The following is a 21,806-nucleotide window of genomic DNA, read 5'->3' as shown; positions in this document are numbered from 1 at the left end:
GATGCAGCACAGAATGCTTCGGTGCAGTTCAGAATGTATCGGTGCAGTGTGCGGGGCAGGTTTTTGGTAAATAACACACCACACTTCTCTCCCTTCCCCCAATGAGATCCTAATATTAGTTGTTCACAAAATCTAGCCCCCATAGAGTGATGAAGACGTTTCTGGCATGTCCATCTACATTATAAAGAATACACTAAGGCACTAACATCTTTCTTAGCTAGCTCCTTTGATTACTACTGGGTCAAGGAAACATCATCTAGTCATCTATACTATTAAATTGCAAAAATAAAGGATTTAATTATTGCAAAATAATATTATAATATAGGACCTTCATAGTGTATAATGATTACAATCCATATATTTTTCAGACTTGCATCAAACATCATAGAAATTTAACTTCGCAATAAAATCATTAAATATAATCCAACTTTTTAATGTAAATTTAACATGTCATGTTTGAGTGAAGTTCTTGTAGTGCACGAATTGTATGGCAAAGTTCCTCAAGGATAATACAGATTTTATTAGTAGTATTAGTATTATTACATAACTGTTATGCTATGATATATTTATAGGTTTGATTATTATATACAGATTGATTTGCTTATTTACCCCTAAATGAATTCCATCGGCGAAGACGTGAGGTAGGCGCAAGTCAGTGATCCCATCCTTGGCCAGCCTCTCCCTCAATTCTTGCTGGATGTCTCGACTCATATACAAGTCTCTCTCCTCGTACCTTACCTAATTGGGCAGGAAAGGGTTAAAGCAAACACAATTAACAAAATAATTGAAGAAATAAGATACATTCAAATTTATTTCATTTTTTTATAAACTTGAAAATGAAAACAGTCTAACAAGAGTTTTCCCCTTGTGGCTAACGAGCTAGTAGGCCTAATTCTTTTCTCAGCAAGTTAAATATCTAGAAAACTCATTAGGGCCGTTTTTGAGATCAGTGTCTATGTTCCTCCGCCCTCTATGAAGTTCTGACTTGAATAGAGGCGTTGTGAAACAATAAAAACATTTTTTAAAATATATGTTTATAACAAAGACAATACCTCTATTATGAAACTTCAAATATAATAAAATAATGAAAAACAAATAATTAAAACATTTTTTTTGTTCAATTTGGGTATCGAACCCGTGACAGCATTAGCTGCAAAAAGATATGCATATTCTGATTCGGCCAGCAAGGTAGGTATATTTGTCCGATTATTTTTTGGTATGTTTATTATATCATTTATACGGGCATCTAGATCTAACATTAGACCTTAAGTACTTATTTAGGACTCTTAAAGATCTAGCCTATATCTACTTCTAGGTCTAGAATCTAGATGTGATCTATATTATAGATTATAAACTTCAATAAAACTGAAGTAACTTAAAATTTAATCAGTTGTGGCATAATTAGGCCTAAGCTAATACGGCTGACTACGGCATGTTGGCTCTGGACCTAGATATAGTCTCCAGCCAAATGTACATTTATTTATTTTTTACTTTGAAAAATGATAACGGTCAAACTCGAGTTTGGCCAACGAGCAAGTAAACCTTTTCACAGTGATACACATTTAACTATTACATTTCTAGAGAAACCATTAGAGCCGTTTTTTTTGAGATCAGCTATCCAGGTTTCTGGATCTAGGTTTCATGAAGTTCTGACTTCAATAAAGGTATTTTAAAAACTACGTCGAAAGATAAGATAGAACTAATTTCTAATTAGATTTGCTAGGACAAATTCATATAGAAACTCCAGGAGCATGGAACAAGTTGCCTGAATCAGACAATAAACCAATTATTTCAGTTTTAAAATCAGTCGAGAACAGTTAGGTTAACAACGGGATATAAGCAATGCATCTTTTTTTATTACAAAGCTTATATTACATCTTATCTTATCTTATAAAATACAGACATTACTTCAAAAAAGAAGATGATTACGTCCTACATCGCACTGTCTGTCTGGGGAAAAAAGTTATTCGTTGACGTTGACAACACATGAATCAATTTTTAAAAATTTGACCAATTAGTCAATTAATTACTGGTAATTAATTATTTTATAGATATTCGCGGTCCGAACCAAGAATTCCGTCATATTTGTTTTATATAATGTCGTTTATATGTTTCTTTAAACAGCTACATTTCTTTGCAAAATAAATATGTTGGCTTATTATCATGTTCCACAAAAAGTAAAGATCCATTCACTTTTTCTGGTAGATTCTACATTTAGAGTTCCATCTCATAAACGCACACATGTTAAATGCCACTCTACCAATCCATCAGAAAAAAAGTGAGGGCCCTAATGAAGGTAAAGATACATTTGTCAACTTCTTTTTTTTTTTTGAGGAGAAAATTTTCTACATTTTGAGCCGACGTTTCGGCGGGCCAGATGCAACCACGCCTTGGGCCGGATCTGGCCCATGGGCCTTATTTTTGGGTATCTCTGGCCTTGAGTATAGATTTTCAAGACACCTAATCACAATATCATTAGTACGCATCCATGGTGGAACAGCGCGATATTAAGAAGGTTAAATGTATATTTAAAAACATTGGACATGAAATGGTGGATACTAGCTAGCGTATCATAAAACAAGGACGGACAAGTCAGCTGAGTGCATACAACTATTGTATATATAATTAAGGGGAGGGGGGGGCGATGCAGTTGACAGTCATGGAAATAATAAAAAGTATGACATCAAGATCGATAACTGCTTACCATATGGTTCTGCAATAGGCTACGGACAATTTTGCAACGCTCGCTTGTCTCCCTTACCACTGACATGCTAGTGGCGTAGACGACTATCTTCCCTTGTTCCAGCAAGCGATAATTTCTCTGGGGGGGAAAAAAAAAAGGCAAAACAAATATAGGCATTATTTGATGACGTCATAGCAAATTTTTAGTAGGTGCGTTGGAAATTCAGATTATGTGGTGTGGTGCATGGTAAGCAATTTTTGTAGGCTAATTAGAAACCTGTATGTAAACCACCTGTGGGAATAATGCAATATGTCATTTTATTTTTTAATATAAGAGTTACTGCAGCAAGTACCCTTTCGATTAAAGTCATATTTCTTATCCCATTCGCTAGGACAAATCCATACAAGTGCTTATTCTTACCTAATGCCATACAACATGGAACAAGTTATAGGAAAAAAACAAAAACTTTGTTGAGTTTAAGTCTATAAATATCAGGTGACCGAGCCTCGCTCGGATGAATAATTTGTTAAGGAAGGATATATACCCGAAGTCATTTTGAGAATATTTTTGTACCAGGTGGCCGAACCTCGCTCGGTTAAATAATTTCGGAAGGTTATATACCCGAAGTCATTTTGGGAATATTCTTGTAATTACGAAAATGAACGATCGGTATATAAATTTTATTTCGAAAACGGCTCTAACGATTTTCTTTAAAAGTTCATGGTATGTGCATAATAGTGAGAAAAAAATTCTCAACTCATTGGCCACATCGGGAAAACTCGAGGTCGACCGTTATATCGGTTTGAAAATGCCTCATTATCGAAAAATTAGTTTTGGCTAGAATGTTTTATGAATGAAAATTTTCCATGACGTAAACGGGAAAAACGCTGCTTACGTCACTAGGCTTACCGCAGTACACTAAAATATTTCTTTGCAAACAATAACGAGTTTTAAAGGATCAATAGACCTAATTAAACATTTGCGCACCATCTTAATGTAGATTGATTTATTATAGAACTATGAAAGAAAAGTAATGAAATTAAATGTGCCGATATATGATTAGTTATTGTGTTTTAAGTGCTTAATAAGTTGTTTACACTTTAATTGTGTAGAGCGGTGTAGATACCTTTTACTTTGTTGTTTATTTTGCTGGTGACCTCCAGCTGTCTCGTTCTGAGGTTGCATGCAACCATGTGCTCTCTTCTATGTCAGCTAAGTCAAGTTTGCGCCATAAGCTGGTCTTTTAAGGGTTTCGGTGTTACGTCAACCACTTTTTAGCTCACCAAAAAAAACACTGCCTTTGGCATGCGTTCGTCTAAGATTCGTCTCCCATATAGGATACTGCTCTGTCCAGCGTAACTGTCGGACTTAAAGAATTCCCTCTATACAAAGGCCGCGGATACACATTTGAGACCAAAAGAAAATTTGCTGCCGAGGACAGACGCAGACGCTAAAAGAAAATCTTAATCGAGCATCGCGGACAATGGTTATGCTTGCCCTGGATGTGGCAAGATATGTAGGTCACAGCTGCAATCCTCATTAATTTTCGGACTCTAAGACAAGCCTTATTATTATTATTATTTTGCTGGTGAATTATTACCATGTGTTCATGCTTCAGTGTCTACCTCTCCTGTACCAAAACAAAGGAACTGGTCATAACACAGCTTCTCTACGCCTTACTTGCTCACACTAAACATGATATCCATCTAGCGGTCAACGAGTTTGAGTACACTGCAGCCTCTTTTGATTTAACTATAAACCTCGGTAAAAAGCTTGGAGTTAGGGCCAGGAGAGATCTGAATGGATGGATGTGTAAAAGCAGGCCATAGTACCACAAGGATGGATGGATGGCATAAGCCGGTATGAACTTCCTATAGTCCGACTGTCAGGCTGGGCAGGGCACGTATCCCGTATGGGTAACGAGCATATTGTTTGGCGTAACAGAGGTGCCCCACGGAAACGTTTCTTTAGAAAACTAATGCCATGATTTAAGTCTAATAAGAAAAAATGCGCCATTTTACTTTGTCACTAAGTGCATGTTTTACCCTATAACGTAGAGAAGTTACATTGCAAAGACTTTCTTCCAAGCCAATAATAGTAAGCCTACAATAGTTTTACGCAAAAGATAGATTGTAAAACTATAAGACGGACGTGAGCTGTAGTTTGTCTAGACTGTAGGAGGACTTAAAAGACTTTAAATTTAATCGACATGTACAATTAGGCCTACAATTAGAACTAACAGAACACTAAAACAACTCTTCAGATTAGTAGTCTTTATCCGATCGTTCATTTTCGTAATTACAAGAATATTCCCAAAATGACTTCGGGTATATAACCTTCCGAAATTATTTAACAGAGCGAGGTTCGGCCACCTGGTACAAAAATATTCTCAAAATGACTTCGGGTATATATCCTTCCTTAACAAATTATTCATCCGAGCGAGGCTCGGTCACCTGATATTATATATATATATAAATATATATACATACATACAAGAATTGCTCGCTTAAGAGTATAGGATTAAAATGTAATAGTACATTAACACGTGGATTAATTTGAGTGTAAATCTTATCCTATCTTATAGATTACAGACGTTACTTCAAAAGCGAAGTTTATTACGCCCTGTGCATTTTAAGTGTCAATCTAGTCATGCATGTTAATCAGTGACTTAAACCCTGCCAAGTTATTGGTTTTCCTGGCTGATTCAGGCAACCCTATGTAATGGCACTAGGGATGAAGGAACACTTGTACAAATTTGTCCTAGCATATGGAATAAAAAAAAAATGTGCCTGTAACTTTGTGTCTCTCTGAGTATTTTATCAAGTTTTGTTTTTATGTTTGTAAATGCTAAACATAAACAACTAAAAATAAATCTTTTTTTAGTGTATGAAATATGTGTGACCAGATTGCCTTTTAAAATGAAGAATTTCGATTTAGGTCAAACGTCAAGTTTCCCACAAATAATTACACTCTAGGTTTAGCTAATAATGCAATTAAAGTTGCTAAACACGGATATTACTGAATTGTACAACAATTTTTTTTTAAATATCTGATCGCATGTTGAAATTCAATAAAATTAGATCTCCAAGCCAAGATTGAGTCTCATTAAATGCACACGGCTAGATAGTGAAGCCTGTTGTAGATAATGATAGCAGATAACTCTTTCTAACAAGTCAATCTATCATATGGTTGTATTAACAGCAAGTGAGTTACTAAACAAGAAGGTCACAAGGTAACGAAGCATTTTAATGAGAAGAAAGAGAAAAAAAAGAGATAAAAATGCGAGAGAGAGAGACGAAGAGAAAAAGGATATAGAAAGAGAGATAGATAGAGAAAAGAAATAAAAATAGGCAGAAAAAAAAGAAGAGAGAAAGAGCGATATATATATATATATATATATATATATATATATATATATATATATATATATATAGAGAGAGAGAGAGAGAGAGAGAGAGAGAGAGAGAGAGAGAGAGAGAGAGAGAGACAGACAGACAGACAGACAGACAGACAGAGATAGTTCAAGAAAAAATAAACTATACTGTGTAATATCATCAGCTAGCCACTAAGAATATAATCTTAAGGTAGTCTGGAGTCTACACTACACCTTTAACATGTTTATTACAGTTTAAGGAATGACAGAAGTGAAAAAAGAGGGGGGGGGGACTGTGGTACATGACAATAGCTAGTAGTCAGCATGGAGTACACCTTCTCGGCAGCTTAAGTCTTAAGATTATAATTTAGAGCGAAAGGCTGGCGGTTTCGACATTAAGAGGTCATCAAAGAACAAAAAGGTTTGCAGCAGAGAAAAGCTGTGACAAAGTCTGAAGCACCTCGCATTAAGACTTAGTTTCGAAATACAGTAGAACGTCGTTTATCAGGAGCGCCAGTTATCCGGAATATCACTTTTCCGGTCTGCCTTTTTTAAGTATAACAGTATGGTATCTTAGTGGTCTTACCTTTGTTCCGTGATTATTTCTCTCAATAGTGACGGACCACTAGGTATAACGCTTTGTTCCCATCTATTTTGTTACTATAATTTTATGTTTACATACGGCGCAATACCACCATATGAATTCTATAGCTGGCGAAATGGACCGTTTATAATATTCCATAATCGTCTATCGGGACAAATTTTTATCACTTATAATCCGGATAATTGACGTTCAACTGTAGAAAGAAACCTGACATTAAGTGTATATTTAGACAGTTTAGTCAGAATTATTCCCCCTAGACAAGGGAAGCAAGAGATGGTCTGTGTTACGTCATACGAAGAAAGATACTTTATGTTAACTTATAGCACCAATCTGCTGGTAGACAGCTAAACCACTAAAGGCGTATTATATATCCATAAAATCTATACTATAAATTAGAAAGTAAGGCGCATGTATGTATGTATGTCCCGCATAGAAATCAAAACCGTTTGACCAATCTTGATAAAACTTGGCATAAATGCTCCTTGAGTACTAACTGGAACCGTAATGTATGTACTGTAGCCCACAGGCCGCGGGTCAGATCTGGCTAGTTAACTTAATAAACTTGAAATAACTTGAAAAACTTCTTGGTGAACAAAACTAAATAGAACTTCTATTACAATACAAACAAATTCAACCTGAGATGAAATGAAATTGGCTGATATTTAAACAAATCTAACTTGCAATGAAATTACAGGCTATAAAAATTCGGAATCCTGGAGTTATCTGGCGTGCTTAACACAGCTTAAGAAAGAGTCACTTATCTTTCTACGAAACTAGTAATTAATGCTCCCTTTTTTTTTCATCTAACAATTAATGCTAATTTTATCCACAATCCCCTTGGACACACACACCCACACACACACTTCATAACACACAAGCACACAAACAAGACACAACAGTTGAATTAATTTTATTGTGAAATTTGTGGTCTACATCAATGGTATGTAAATCTGTCGAGGCCCACATGTTTGGACATTGTTTCACATACTTACCTTAAATCTTGCAGAAACTCTCTAGCAATTCATTAAATTACTTTTAAATTGAAAGGTTTTAACTGTACAAAGTTACATCTCCTTCTTTTACCTTTTTGTTTGTGCTAGTTCTGTGTTATTCCTGATTCACTTAACAAGTGGCGTAGCTTAGGTGTGTGTGTGTGGTGGGGGTGGCTGCCTGGTCGTGCGGTTTGCGCGCTGGACTGTCGTTCGGATTTATCGACGGTCGAGGGTTCAAACCCTGCCCGCTCCCATCTCCCGTCGTCCTGCGGGAGGTTTGGACTAGGAAGTAAACTATCTTCAACTCTGAAGGAACATCCGAAACATGTCAAACATTTTACAACAAACTTTTTTACAAACAAACTTTGAAAATTCCCCATGGCCCCCACTTGATGGGTTTCCAAATGAGTGTACGAAATTTTGTTTTTACATTAAATATTATCGCTATTATCTCGTGTCATGAGGTCGTATGTTAAAAAGCCCCCCTAGCCTCCAAGTCCCTAGCCACGCCACAGCACTTACCATGCAGAAATCAATTCAGCCATAACGTATTTTATAGACCACATACCTATGTCAATAGCAGCTCGTTTTAACCTCACTCTAATCCATTACAGGGTTTTCAATGCAATAACAATCATTGGAAATCAATTTAAAACAACACACAAAAGGCAGATAAAAATCAGGAGATAACTCGATTACCCGTAGTCAAGAGCAGACAACCCTTTTCGTGTTTTGATGCTCAATTACATTGTGTTTACTCCCCTTTAATTGTACGTGCGTGTTGTACTAATTCCTTCGTTGTACAGTTCCGACTAATAGCTGGCACTCTTGTCATTGGGAAAAGGCCAGAAACTGGACAGGAATTTCGAAAATAATTTTCCTACAAATTGGACAGTTTAAATATATAATATCTCCCTGATAGGGTTAGGACAAAGTATAATAATAAATGGCTCCAAATCAACACCAATAATGGTAAACTCAGTGGTGTAGAGGCTCAGTACACTTGAGCTTGTCTTGGTACCTATGAATGGGGCTCGAGGTTCGGCACCCGACTAGAGAGCAGAGTTGTGTTTACTGAGCGCCTAAAGGCAGCACGGAAAACCTTCTCCCAGATACCCCTCCCCCCTTTCCCCCATTGGTCCACACTTGAGATTAAACCAAAGCGCTCTGAGCGTTCTAAAAAACATGAAAGAAGCTCTATATAAAAAATATAATTTTTTTTTTAATTTTAAAACCATAATTGCGTTTCTTTTTAAAGAATTTTTTTACATTATAAATAAGAACATAAAACTAGAATGTTGTTCAACGTTGGTCAGAACACTATACGAATATTCTTCCTCTCTTGGGGAGCCCTCAACTCAAGAAACTAGAACAGACGGAAAATAGATCAATAAGAGTTATAACAAACGAATATTTACATTGGATCAACGCCGCCATCAAAACGTGGCATTTATAGCAAATATTATTATGCAAAACTAAAAATAGAACTTGTTTCAATACTGTAAACAATTAAAGGATTTATCATTTGTGATGTTGCAATCTGTTGAGAATAAGAAAATATGACGGATAATGTACTTTTTTTAAAATTAACCCAAGTGCCCTCCTTCATCATACTGAATTAATGCGTTTCGCAAAAACAAGAATAATTATTTAAAAAAACAAAACAAACACAAAAAAAACAACAACACTTAAATAAGGGAGATAACTGCAAAAATTACTTCAGGAATAAGCTCCCTTTTTGTATTAAATGTGTTAGTAATGACCACTAACTGATTATGCTATAATTTCAATTTCGTAAGAGAATGGGAAGTGGCAGTAATATCGTGTACAAAATGTAATAAGGGCAATAGCGCCACATATTCAGCCACATCACTCAATAAATAGCTTTTATTTCCCTTTTTCCATAACGAACAAAATAATTATTTACCATCAATCAATTAACTGGGAACGGTTAATCTTTGCATTCATTCATGTTTTCTTTTGGTACATCAAATAATTATGTAAAGTTTAAACATGTACCGAGAATGTGTGTAGTAGAGCAGCAGACATCACGTGTACACAACCTGTACCAGACAGTCAGTTGATTGTAAAACATACACTTTTTATTTCATTATTCTGAGGCTAGAAAACTTTTATTTTTATTGATTTCATTTTTTGTTCTTGGGTTTATTAGTGTATTATTAATAAGCCCCATATAAACACTTGCACAAGTTTGATCTATTAGGTAGCTTTTAAAAAAAATCTATATATATAATTCTCTTAACAGTTTAAACGAGTAGTAAGGAGTATAGGAAAGATCACTCTGCGGGTAGTCCACGAGAAAACAAGAGGGGGGGGGGGAACACGTAGTCACAAAACAGCAGTGCAGGACCGTTGCAATATCACTCTTTTGTTTTTATTTCTACCTCACGTAAAAAAAAAGGGGTGGGGAGAGTAATCTACTCTGTAGTAACTATCGATAGCTTGGAAACAATGGAAAGATCACTCTTTTATTTTTGCAACTCGGACGGAGGGAGTTATCCTAGGTAATTTAAGTGTGAAAAAAACAAAGACAATTTAGGTCTGTATATTTCGGGAGATTGGTATGAGTTTTCAAAAGTTCTTAATAATTTCCGGATATTTCCAGGACTACTTCGTATATTTTGCAATTTCAGAAGATTTCCAGGACCTCCTGTTAAGTCGATAGGAGGCCGCGGGAAAGCTGTTGTAAGTTATAAAATGGTTTAATTTAATAATTTATACACCTAAAATTATCGCGGGTCCTATAAAAAGGCTGGGCCCACTGCGGTCGCATAGGTTGCCGTGGCCTAAGGTTGACTAGTAGGTTATAAACACCATACAAATGAAAACGTTTGAAGTGTTGACAAAAAAAAAAAGATCATAAAGCCATGATTTACGACAGTTTCGAACTTTGTTATTCGCCGAAATCTACGTCGTTGCACTTCCACTTTATTGCCACCTAGAAATAGATCCCAATCTACACCCAGCTTAAACCTATTTTTAAAGCACATGGGATACAGATAACAAATCCGTTTTAAATCTGCATAGCAAAAAGTTAGGAAGAAACTTAGATTATCATAAAATTGACATTGCAGGGCCGGTTTCACAACAATGCAAGAATTTTCGGTCGCCCATTCCTTATTAGGGGCCAATACGTTTAACGTCGTGGTGGCCTAATGGTAAAGCGTTTGGCTTTCCAACAGAAGGGTCCCTGGTTCGAATCTCGGTGATGACTGGGATTTTTAATTAATGTATGATACCTTGATGGGTATCAGACATTAGTTGGGGAAATTAAAGTGGTTGTCGTTGCGCTGGCTACATGACATCCTTGTCAACCGTCATCTAAAGAAATAGATAACTCTTACATCATCTGCCCTATAGATCGCAAAATCTGAAAGGGTTACTTCTGAAAGGGTTACTTCTAGCACATTTTAAAAATAGAAAATTGTGTAACACATTAAATATAAGAAAATCAAGGAAATGAGATTACATTCTTAAGGAAATGTATTAAGATTATTAGTATTTTAAAGTGCATTTATATTGAAGCTTTGAGAGGGAATGAACCCCCAATTACTTAGATCCGGCACTGGGTATCTAGATATATTTCTCTAATACCAGGATTCACTTAGAAACACAGTGCTACTGTAAATAGTGCTCTTTATCTTGTTATTTGAAAACAAATAGACTTTAAATATTGTTTCATTCATCGTTAGATTTAATTGCTCTCGAAATTTAAGAATTTTACAGTAAACTGTGAACCACCAAGACGTGAGACAAAGTATGGTAAACATTCACTTCCATTTCGAGGTTTAGCTCTGTCCATACTAAACATTCACATAGTGCTGCCTACAGGGGCGGACTGGGTGTCAAAATCGGCCCTGGCATTTCAATACCATCCAGCTCATAAATTGTATATTTTATGATGGCCATTATCTATCCTCAAAATCATTTAGTTTGATAATATTTCGATAAATGTACGCATGCTCGATAACTCTCTATATCTTTATAAGAAACATAGGCCTTTTGTTGCTTTTTAATCGCTAAGTGTGTAGGCCCTAAAAGGATGAAGCCTACTAGCAGAGCTGTCTACAGGCCCATATAGCCAGTCCTCCCCTGGCTGCCAATTTAAAAAATAAAGCAGAATTTATAGCATGTATATAGCGAGAACTATAAACGCGCACTAATAGTATAATCTATTAATATACATTTGCACACTAATGCGACAGTAGCAACAGCGCTTGTGTTGATGTAATAAAGGAAGTTCCAAACATGTTCTCCGTAATAAAAACTGTTACTAACCAGTTATTGTACAAAGACACCAATATGGAGGGAAGCGTGGTCGAGAGGCTAAGAACGCTTTAAATACGCTTGGCTTGGCTACCTATAAAGGAGGCTCGAGATTCGACACCCGACTCGAACAGAGTAGTGTATACTGAGCGCCTAAAGGCAGCGCGGAAAACCTTCTCCCAGATACCCCCCCCCCCCCCCCCCCCACTGGTCCACAAATGACATTGGAACATAGCGCTCTGAGCATGCTATAAGCATGAAAGTAGTGCTATATAAAAGCTCTATTTATTTACATACTCTTCGCAGCCACCTTAGAAAAAAAAAGACAAAAGACCGTAATGCAATACATGAAGTTGTGAAAGAGTCTGCCTTGAGACCCCAAAGAATTTATTGCTAGATTGACTTGAAAAAAGACAGTTACACAAAATGCTTGATAACTTTTATATGTTTATCTTAGTTTAATAATGTTTAACGTTTAACTAAGTGAAATGAAACTCAGTGTTAAACAATGCTAATCCATGTCATATAAAGCTGTGTGTGTGTGTATCTGTCATCTCTCTCCTTTAATGTGTCAGACTGTTTCACAAGTGTGTCAGCCATGTGTCATTTATGACCCGAACGAAGACAGAGTCTCACAGGAAAAGTACAGATATACCTGAGTGTTTGTTTTAGTAATTAGATTAGCAAAATTAATGCATCAACCCATGGAGTGATACAATATTGTTCGGTTGTTATGTTGGTATGTTTTTGTTATGTATTAGTTTGAATGTAAACATATTTTTTTCCCCTAGCAGACTCTAGTATGTACGAAGTTTTGCGTTTCAAGAAAGAACTGTATATAAATTAGAAACAGGATTAGCTCAGTGATTGGACCCCACGATGACCTGCTAACTACTCTAAAATAACGCAAACTTAAACTATATGGCAGTGGCGTGCCAGGGTGGAGGGGAGGAGGATCCCCAAATGAGTGTTTCTCACATTAAATATTAAATTTTACGCAAAATGCAGGGGGCCCCAAAGAGGTAAAGCTCCCGGGCCGCCAAATGATGGACAATTTCTAGCTACGCTTCTGCTCTATGGCCATATCCCAAGGTCGTAAGACAATAAGTACTAGCTGGAAAGATGTGAGGCAGACAGAGAAAGTGATGGGAAGACAACATCAAAGGAATGGACACGGGCCTGCCAGTGAAAAAGATTGTATCAAAGGCAAAAGACGGAGAGAATGGAGAAAGAGATTTAGGAAGCTGTTTGTAAGTATAAGTGTAAGTATAAATGTAAGTATAAGTGTAAGCATTAGTGTAGGTGTAAGTATAATTATAGGTGTAAGTATAAGTATAGGTGTAGGTATAAGTATAATTATAGGTGTAAGTATAAGTATAATTATAGGTGTAAGTATACGTATTATTATAGGTGCAAGTATAATTATAGGCGTAAGTATAATTATAGGTGTAAGTATAATTATAGGTGTAAGTATAAGTAAAATTACAGGTGTAAGTATAAGTATAATCATAGGTGTAAGTTTAAGTATAATTATAGGTGTAAGTATAAGTATAGGTGTAAGTATAAGTATAATTATAGGTGTAAATATAAGTATAATTACAGGTGTAAGTATAAGTATAATCATAGGTGTAAGTTTAAGTATAATTATAGGTGTAAGTATAATTATAGGTGTAAGTATAAATATAATTATAGGTGTAAGTATAGTGTAAATATAAGTATAATTATAGGTGTAAGTATAAGTATAATTAAATGTGTAAGTATAAGTGTAGTACAACGACAGGAGCAAACACATGACGTGTGCTACATTTATACAGTAGACCAGTGTTTCCAAAACTTCATCCTTAACGGAACACTTCGCACATTCTGAGTATTTAGCGGAACACTTCGCACATTCTGAGTATTTAGCGGAACACTTCGCACATTCTGAGTATTTAGCGGAACACTTCGCACATTCTGAGTATTTAGCGGAACACTTCGCACATTCTGAGTATTTAGCGGAACACTTCGCACATTCTGAGTATTTAGCGGAACACTTCGCACATTCTGAGTATTTAGCGGAACACTTCGCACATTCTGAGTATTTAGCGGAACACTTCGCACATTCTGAGTATTTAGCGGAACTCTTCGCACATTCTGAGTATTTAGCGGAACACTTCGCACATTCTGAGTATTTAGCGGAACACTTCGCACATTCTGAGTATTTAGCGGAACACTTCGCACATTCTGAGTATTTAGCGGAACACTTCGCACATTCTGACTATTTAGCGGAACACTTTGCTTATTTTTTGTTGTTGTTTTGTTTTAAATTAATGCATGTGGTGGCCTACTATTTAATTATTCCAGTAGTTATTGGAACACCTATTCAGGCCTCGCGGAACACCAGGGCTCTGTGGAACACTGTTTGGGAAACACTGTAGTATATTATAATCAATAGATTAAGTAAAGGGAGACAATAGTACTTTACAACAACAAAAAGTAATTCAAACGGTTTTATAGTATTTTATCTCAGAACAATAATGGGGGAATAATTAACATAGTTTAACTAAGAATTGTGTAATAGGAGCTTCTGGGTGATTTCATCTAGTCGTGTAGAGGACTAATTAGCATTTTAATTTATGTCAGGATCTTGTGTTTGTCAGTAGCGGTGATGAGTCATGACTTGGGAATCCGGGGCGAAACAAGAAGTTGTATCTATTGAATAAGCCGTCAATTTATAGTCTTAATCAGTGGCGTCACTAGGGAGTGCGAGGGTGTGGGCCGCACCAGGGGGGTGACACCCAAGTGGGAAAAAATGCACTTTTCAAAAATGCAACTTTTAAAAATAAAAATGTCGAATGTCTCTCACAATTTAATATCTACATGTTCCAAACCTTCTCAATTATATTTGACTTATTATCTTCCTAATAAGAGAAAAATAATGCATTGTAGACGTCAGGAGAAAGAGTTTCTGAAGCTCAGAAATGTTAGAAAAACGCTTGGCACCGGATGATACCAATCCTAGTGACGCCACTGCCTCAATGATTCAAATATACAGACTAATTAATTTATCATGCTACGTACTCCCCTAAAAAAACAACAACTTGTAAACTCAGGGTCAAGCCTCCTTAAGGGGACTAATTCAACTTATACCTTTTTAAGTACAATTTCTTGCCCTTGTTCGCTACCAAACAAAATAATTAATTAACATTAGTTAATTAACTAATTTAGTTGTTTGTTTTCTTTTTTTATCGATTCTTGTTTTGTCAGGTACAAGAAAACAAAATTGTGCAAATTTTCAACTTGATCCGAAATTGGGTGTGGGAGAAATAGCGTTTTTACCAGACAGACAGATGGACAGACAGATAAACAGTGTAATTTTATATAAGCTTTGTTATGAAATCTACTCTTATGTCTGGATATATCCCCCCACCATTGTAGTTGAAACTGATAGCTGCTTTGTATATGATGTTACCAGCTATGTAGACAAAAGCTCATACCAGATCTTTTTTTTTTCCTCAACTTAATATCCCAGTACATACATCAAACTACCTCCACACATACACAGACACAGTACACACACACAGACACACAATACACACACACACACAGTTAAACAAAGACACTTCTACTCACATTTCAAGACTTAAAGATAAGAAGCTTAGCAGAATGTATATGTGTTTATTTTGTTTCTGACACTGTGTGCTTATCAGTTCGTTCTGTCTCTCTGTCAGCTTGTAAGGAAACACTTTTTTTATTATCTGGAGGATTTAAAGATATTCGGTTTTTTTTTGTTTTGTTTTTACTTCTTCCTCTGGGTATTTCGCTTTTTTAAGTTCAAGCATAGGAATAATACATCCCTTAAATAATAAATCCCTTGATAATACATCCCTTAAATAATAAATCCCTTGAATAATACATCCCTTAAATAATAAATCCCTTGAATAATACATCCCTTGAATTATACTTTCCTTGAATAATACATTCCTTGAATAATACATCCCTTGAATAATACATCCCTTGAATAATAATTTCCTTGAATAATACATCCCTTGAATAATACATCCCTTGAATAATACATCCCTTGAATAATACATCCCTTGAATAATACTTTCCTTGAATAATACATTCCTTGAATAATACTTTCCTTGAATAATACATTCCTTGAATAATACATTCCTTGAATAATACATTCCTCGAATAATACATTCCTTGAATAATACATCCCTTGAATAATACATCCCTTGAATAATACATTCCTTGAATAATACATTCCTTGAATAATACATTCCTTGAATAATACATTCCTTATTTCATATGTTTGGGCAAATTCTAACTAGTTCTTCTTCTTCCCAAGTGCCATTAGAGAATTTGACGGGTTGTTCGAATCAGCCAGGAAAACCACTTAACAGAGTTTCTGTGGCTTTTTCTGTGGCATTTTCTGTGGCATTTTCAGTGGCATTTTACGTCTCGAGAGATGCTCTTTTCTCTTTGCGAATTCTGGTGTTAATAGAGTTTAAGTCTCTAATTAGCCTATATGGCTAGATTGACGCACGAAACACCTTTATTATCTTCTTTTAAGGAGGAACGCCTGTAATTTGTAAGATAAGATAAGATAAGATAAGATAAGAGGAGGTTATATAAATAATGTAAGACTTAACAATTCCTCTTTAAGCGTAAGCATGATAAGAACTCCATGACATTTAGTGGGCAGTCCAGTGATTGTATTGTTTCTAAAACATGTCTCATACAAGGAATATTTGGTGAGTGGACAGACCAGTGATAGGTATTGTTTTTGTATACACGTTTGAAACAAATACTGATTTGCAATTTTCAGACACTGTTACGCCAGACCTTCTCTTGCATCACGACTGATTCGCTGTACGTACCCTCGTGTCGAAAATCTCACATCCCAGCTGCCTTGGACTTTACAAAGCAAGCTTTCGTCACTTTAGGGTAACCAGCTCAAGGATTATTTACCATTTATTTTTTACTTCAATGTCAAGATATCAGCCACAGGTTATGTTTACTATGTATACAATTAGTTACACTAAAATTAGTTTTTCTATTTTAAACCACAATAACAAAACTCTATAACAGCTGGCTGGGAGCATTTCACAATTACTCAGACGAGCAGTGCCGGAGAGCCGCGGGATAAACCTCATAGCAAAAATATATTTTTAAAAAATGCAACAACGCAAATTTTAAACAAAACAGAAAGACTACGACACCAAAAAAGCGTACTAGAAAAAAAAAACATCTAGAAATCGAAACTAGACTAGCATGCTACACAAAACATCGATTTGTGTGTCAACTTACAACCGGTCTGGTACCGCCGTATGAGCAAGTTTCAATCTGCAAAAATGTTAAAGTCATAACATAAGGCTTCATGGCAATGTTTCATAGGAACACAGTGTTAAAAAAAAAATAGCGGACATATTAGAATTGTTTAAATAAACAAGAGCACAACATGACATTACAAGTGATTTTCAAAATATAATTTGAATTGCAATTAATATTTGACACTAACAAATTTTCTACACAATACTTAAAGGTACGATTGCAATGAATCAAAACTTAAATGAAAAATGAAGTCGATAGATACATAACGTTATTGGCTTCGTTTCACCTTAGTTTTTTTTTGACATGATAGTCCGATCAAATGTAAAATATCAAGACCAACTAGCGCTTAAGTTTATTGGCTCCATCTAAAAAAAAAAACTATTTCAATGAAATAGCTAGATATTATTTGGTCACATGATATAGGCCATTCTTTCAGAGGTGTTGCCAAGTCTCATTTGTAAGGGAGGGGGGGTGGTCGATTTACCTTCCACCCCACCCCCAAGCGCTTGATTTCCGAACCGGAGGGTCCCCGGGTTCGAATCTTGGTGAAGATTGGGATTTTTAATTTTGGGATCGTTAGGGTGCCTCAGAGTCCACACAGCTCTAATGGTACTTGACATTAGCTGGAGAAAAGTAAAGGCGGTTGGTCGTTATCCTGGACACATGACACTCTCGTTAACCGTGGGCCACAGAAGCAGATCACCTTTACATTGTCTACCATATGGATACCCCCCCCCCCCCCCCCCACATAAAATAATAAATTGTCCTTAGGTCAAGGTCATTTTAAGCAACAGTCTCGCTACCATGGCAAAGGTCAGCACTATGTACGTTTCCATGTTGAACTGTGGGGGTGTTGGGCTTTAGCCATAACTAAATTATACAACCTACAGGGTAAGGAGGGAGCAAGAAAACCTGAACCAAAACAACAAATTATATTTTATATACAATTATTTAATAAGCTTTTAATCTCTATGAATAAATATATATATAAATAGAAATTAAATTACAGGTTGTTTAATATTTTCAACATATCTCTCTACTCAATTCTGTTAATGCCTTTCAATTTTTACACACGTCCCGTTTCTCTCCTTTCGTCAGTCGTTCCGCTTTTTTATATCCCCTACACGCAAATGATGCAATGCTTTCTTAGTGACAGTCTCAGTCAAAGTACATGTATGACACCAGCCAATTCACACACACAACCACACACACATACACACACTCCATAATTCTGTGTTTCATCATCACTTTTTGAAAACTTTGACATTTTAAGACAATAACATGTACTTATATATTTTCTTTAGTGATATATCAACTGTAAAGAGTAAGTCTTAATGAAGCCACGTAGCCATATATCATGAAACAGATTTTTAAAAGAATGTTTCATAACCTAATGTGTCAACCACTTTTAAAACTTAAAGTTTCAACTATGAAAACGTTTGTTATATAAACTTATATATACACCTATACGAAGACAGAATAAACGACCAGGTTCAGAAAATTAAGTATTAAGACAATATATAATGAAATGCCCGGCTCTCGATCAATGAGACATATAACATTGAAATGAAAGGTTGAAGTGGGGGGAATGGGTTTAAATAATTTGTTTATACACTATGTAACGAGTAGGTGTCAAAACAAATTCTCGTTAAGTTAATGGATGCTGAATAGCTTTGAACTGAATGATAGATAAGTGTTTGATAAACTAATGGATAAGTGTTAGATAAAGTAATGGATGGCTGCCTGGTCGTGCGGTTTGCGCGCTGGACTGTCGTTCAGATTTATCGATGGTTCAAACCCTGCCCGCTCCCATCCCACTTCGTCCTGCGGGAGGCTTGGACTAGGAAGCAATTATCTTCAACTCTGAAGGAACATCCGATACATGTACAACCAGTGGAGTAGCTAGGGTATATGATGCCCAGTGCGGAAGCTCGTGTTGATGCCCCCTCTCCCATCCCCCCCCAAAAAAAAAAAACGAAATAAAAAAGATAAAAGACGTTTTTTTTTCGCCGAACTAATGAGTATTCATTGTTTAAAGTATTGCTACATTGTGAAAAAAAAAAGTCAATTTAATAAAAAAAAAAAGACTACAAATAAATCTACTTTTCTTGCTCTTAAAACTATCAATAATTTCATCGAAATCTATTTCGTACATCAATTGCCAAATTAATGAGACGCAAATTTTTCAATTTTTCGCAATTAATTCGATCAGAGGATTCAATAGTTGGGATGGCAACAAAAATTCATGCTTCCGTTCTACATCATGATATGCTCTTATCGGGTGATTTCTTGAATTATCCCGTTATAGGAAGAATAAGCTTTCATCTGTAGCTTTTTTTCTTGTGTGTTACTACAGAATTTTCACCTTTTGATCTATCATGCTTTTTCCTTTGACCATCACGTCTTCGAGGTCTGCTAATCTCCAGATTTGTGCACATGCTTTCGTCAAAGGTAACACTGGCTTCAGCGATGTCGTTCCGACTATTAGTTAAGTATTTAAAAAATCTTTTCCGTTTAAGTGCGCAGTCTCGAATCGACAATTCATGTTTTTGAAGGTAGAATTACGTGTCCATTAGTTTAGTTAATACAGCGACCAGAACCCCAAGGTAAATAAATGTAAGCTGCATAGTAACTAACAAACCGCCTGCTTCAGATCTAGTAGAAGATTTTTTTATCTGTACTAGTCAAAGTCTTTAGAATTTCTATTATTTTTTAACATTAGACCATTACCATCTGACGGCTTCTACTCTGGCGCTTCAATGGGTTTTAACCAAGCGTTTAAGTTTAGTTCCAGTTATTTTGGTGAGGTCGTCCTAGCGGTGTGCTGAAGTTGATAAAAAGGTGTACGTAAAAATGAAACAGGATTGATTTCAGATTCAACCCAAATTCCTGCTAAACTCGGAGAATGGTTCAAGCAGACAAGGAGTTAAGATGATGTCAGTGAAAAAATTAGTAAACCGTCATTATCCAAGACAACGTAACTTTAACATTTGGGAAAATTTATTCAGTTTTCGTACTGTCAAAATAATCTACACATATATCTGGCTCGTAATCACCCAATATTACAATAATTTCTTTTAGCCTTTGTGGAAACATTTACGTATTCGGTCTGGAACCAGCTTGATTCGGATTGCATGTTCTCTAATGAGTGGATCTTACTTAGATAATAATTTCACAATCTCCCAGAAATTACCTAGATTTTGTATTTGCTATTCTTTTTAAACTTGTTTGCGATGCCCGTAGAGTGCCAGATTCTGTTTTGATATAAAAATAATGATATCCTAGATTCTTTTCAGGTAGCATTTTCAGATTTTTACCCTTTGATCCCTACCGTCAACCATTTTAACCAGAGATGACAATCTCTCCGTCTGAGCTAGCACAATGCGTGCCAACATGACTTTTCAGTGTTGAGCAACGACCATAATATTGTTTACATTACAGTAACACAATGAACTAGTTGGTGATGAAAAAAAAACCGTAAAAAAGATTATTTACATCTAAAATATTGATATCACTAGCATTGCTCAATGGTCATTAAAACTGACAAGAAACTAAAAGGAATCATAGTGAAACGAAAATAATCAAAGACAATTAATCTAGATCTCGAGTCTAGAGGTTTAAGATCTAGTTCTAGATGAAAGCAGCGTACCGAGCAATAAAGTAACAAAATGTACCATGTGCCCCAGAAGAAAATTGGTATGCAAAAGTGAGTCCCTTTAAGAGATTTAAACAAATCTAGTAAATTAGATACAACCTGGTCTACGGCTTATATGAAATTAAAGAAAGAACATTAGGAGATGTACAAATTAGCGAAATAATTAAATTTGTAGTTAACATTTCAAATACGGTAGTTTGAACTTTTTCATAAATGTACAAAGTGTTGTTTTTACTGAGAAAGATTATCCTTAGTTTGATGCCCCTCACCACTTGATGCCCCGTGCGGCCCGCACCACCCGCACATTGGTAACTACGCCACTGTGTACAACAAACAAACATAATAGATTAGAGTTAGATAACGTTAGAATCATAGATACAACTAGAACTAATCTGTATTAATCCTTATTAGAAATTTATAGCGATATTATTTTTTTTATATTAACTCTTTCTCTCCTAATCGATAATATAAACAACATTCCACTAAAAAGAATAGACACAACTTACTGAGATTTTGAGATAGTGATAGGATAATAGATAAGCATTAGATAAGCAAATAGATAAGGGTTGCCACTTTATCTATGTAACTGTTAGGTACGTTTTAGACTATTAAATAATGATAGTTACATGGTATAGATCACAACTTTGCGTATTTTACGATTTTAACGCACAAAGGACAAATATAAATGAGAAGTCTCTAGTAGGGAGTATCTATCTGGTGGGAAGTGTGGTCAAGAGGCTAAGTGCCTTAAACTTGACCCCTATGAAGGGGGCTCGAGGTTCGACACCCGACCCGGGCAGAGTTTTGTTTACTGGGTGCACGGAAAAACTTTCTCCTAGATCCCAAGACCTAGATCTCCTGTCCCAAGTTTAAAGGAAGAGTATCTTATTTCT

General features: G+C 35.7%; 1 protein-coding gene across 4 annotated transcripts in view; it reads right to left on the bottom strand.

Moving 5' to 3' along the window:
* LOC106053705 (glutaredoxin domain-containing cysteine-rich protein CG31559-like) overlaps positions 1-21,806 on the bottom strand; it is a 49,624-nt gene that overhangs the window by 2,829 nt on the left and 24,989 nt on the right. For 3 of the 4 annotated variants that reach the window (XM_056039211.1, XM_056039210.1, XM_056039212.1), the window contains exons 3-5: positions 17,235-17,270; positions 2,705-2,821; positions 610-738 (exon numbers count right to left, since the gene is read on the bottom strand). In XM_056039211.1, the coding sequence (XP_055895186.1) occupies positions 610-738; positions 2,705-2,821; positions 17,235-17,270 (282 nt within the window). The remainder of the gene's footprint in view (positions 1-609; positions 739-2,704; positions 2,822-17,234; positions 17,271-21,806) is intronic. The other variant, XM_056039213.1, reaches the window with a different exon arrangement.

The sequence above is a fragment of the Biomphalaria glabrata genome, chromosome 8 (genome assembly GCF_947242115.1).
Source record: "Biomphalaria glabrata chromosome 8, xgBioGlab47.1, whole genome shotgun sequence".
Classification (NCBI taxonomy): Eukaryota; Metazoa; Mollusca; class Gastropoda; family Planorbidae; genus Biomphalaria; species Biomphalaria glabrata.
Note: the sequence above shows the minus strand (reverse complement) of the source record. Positions and strands in the feature narration are given on the sequence as shown.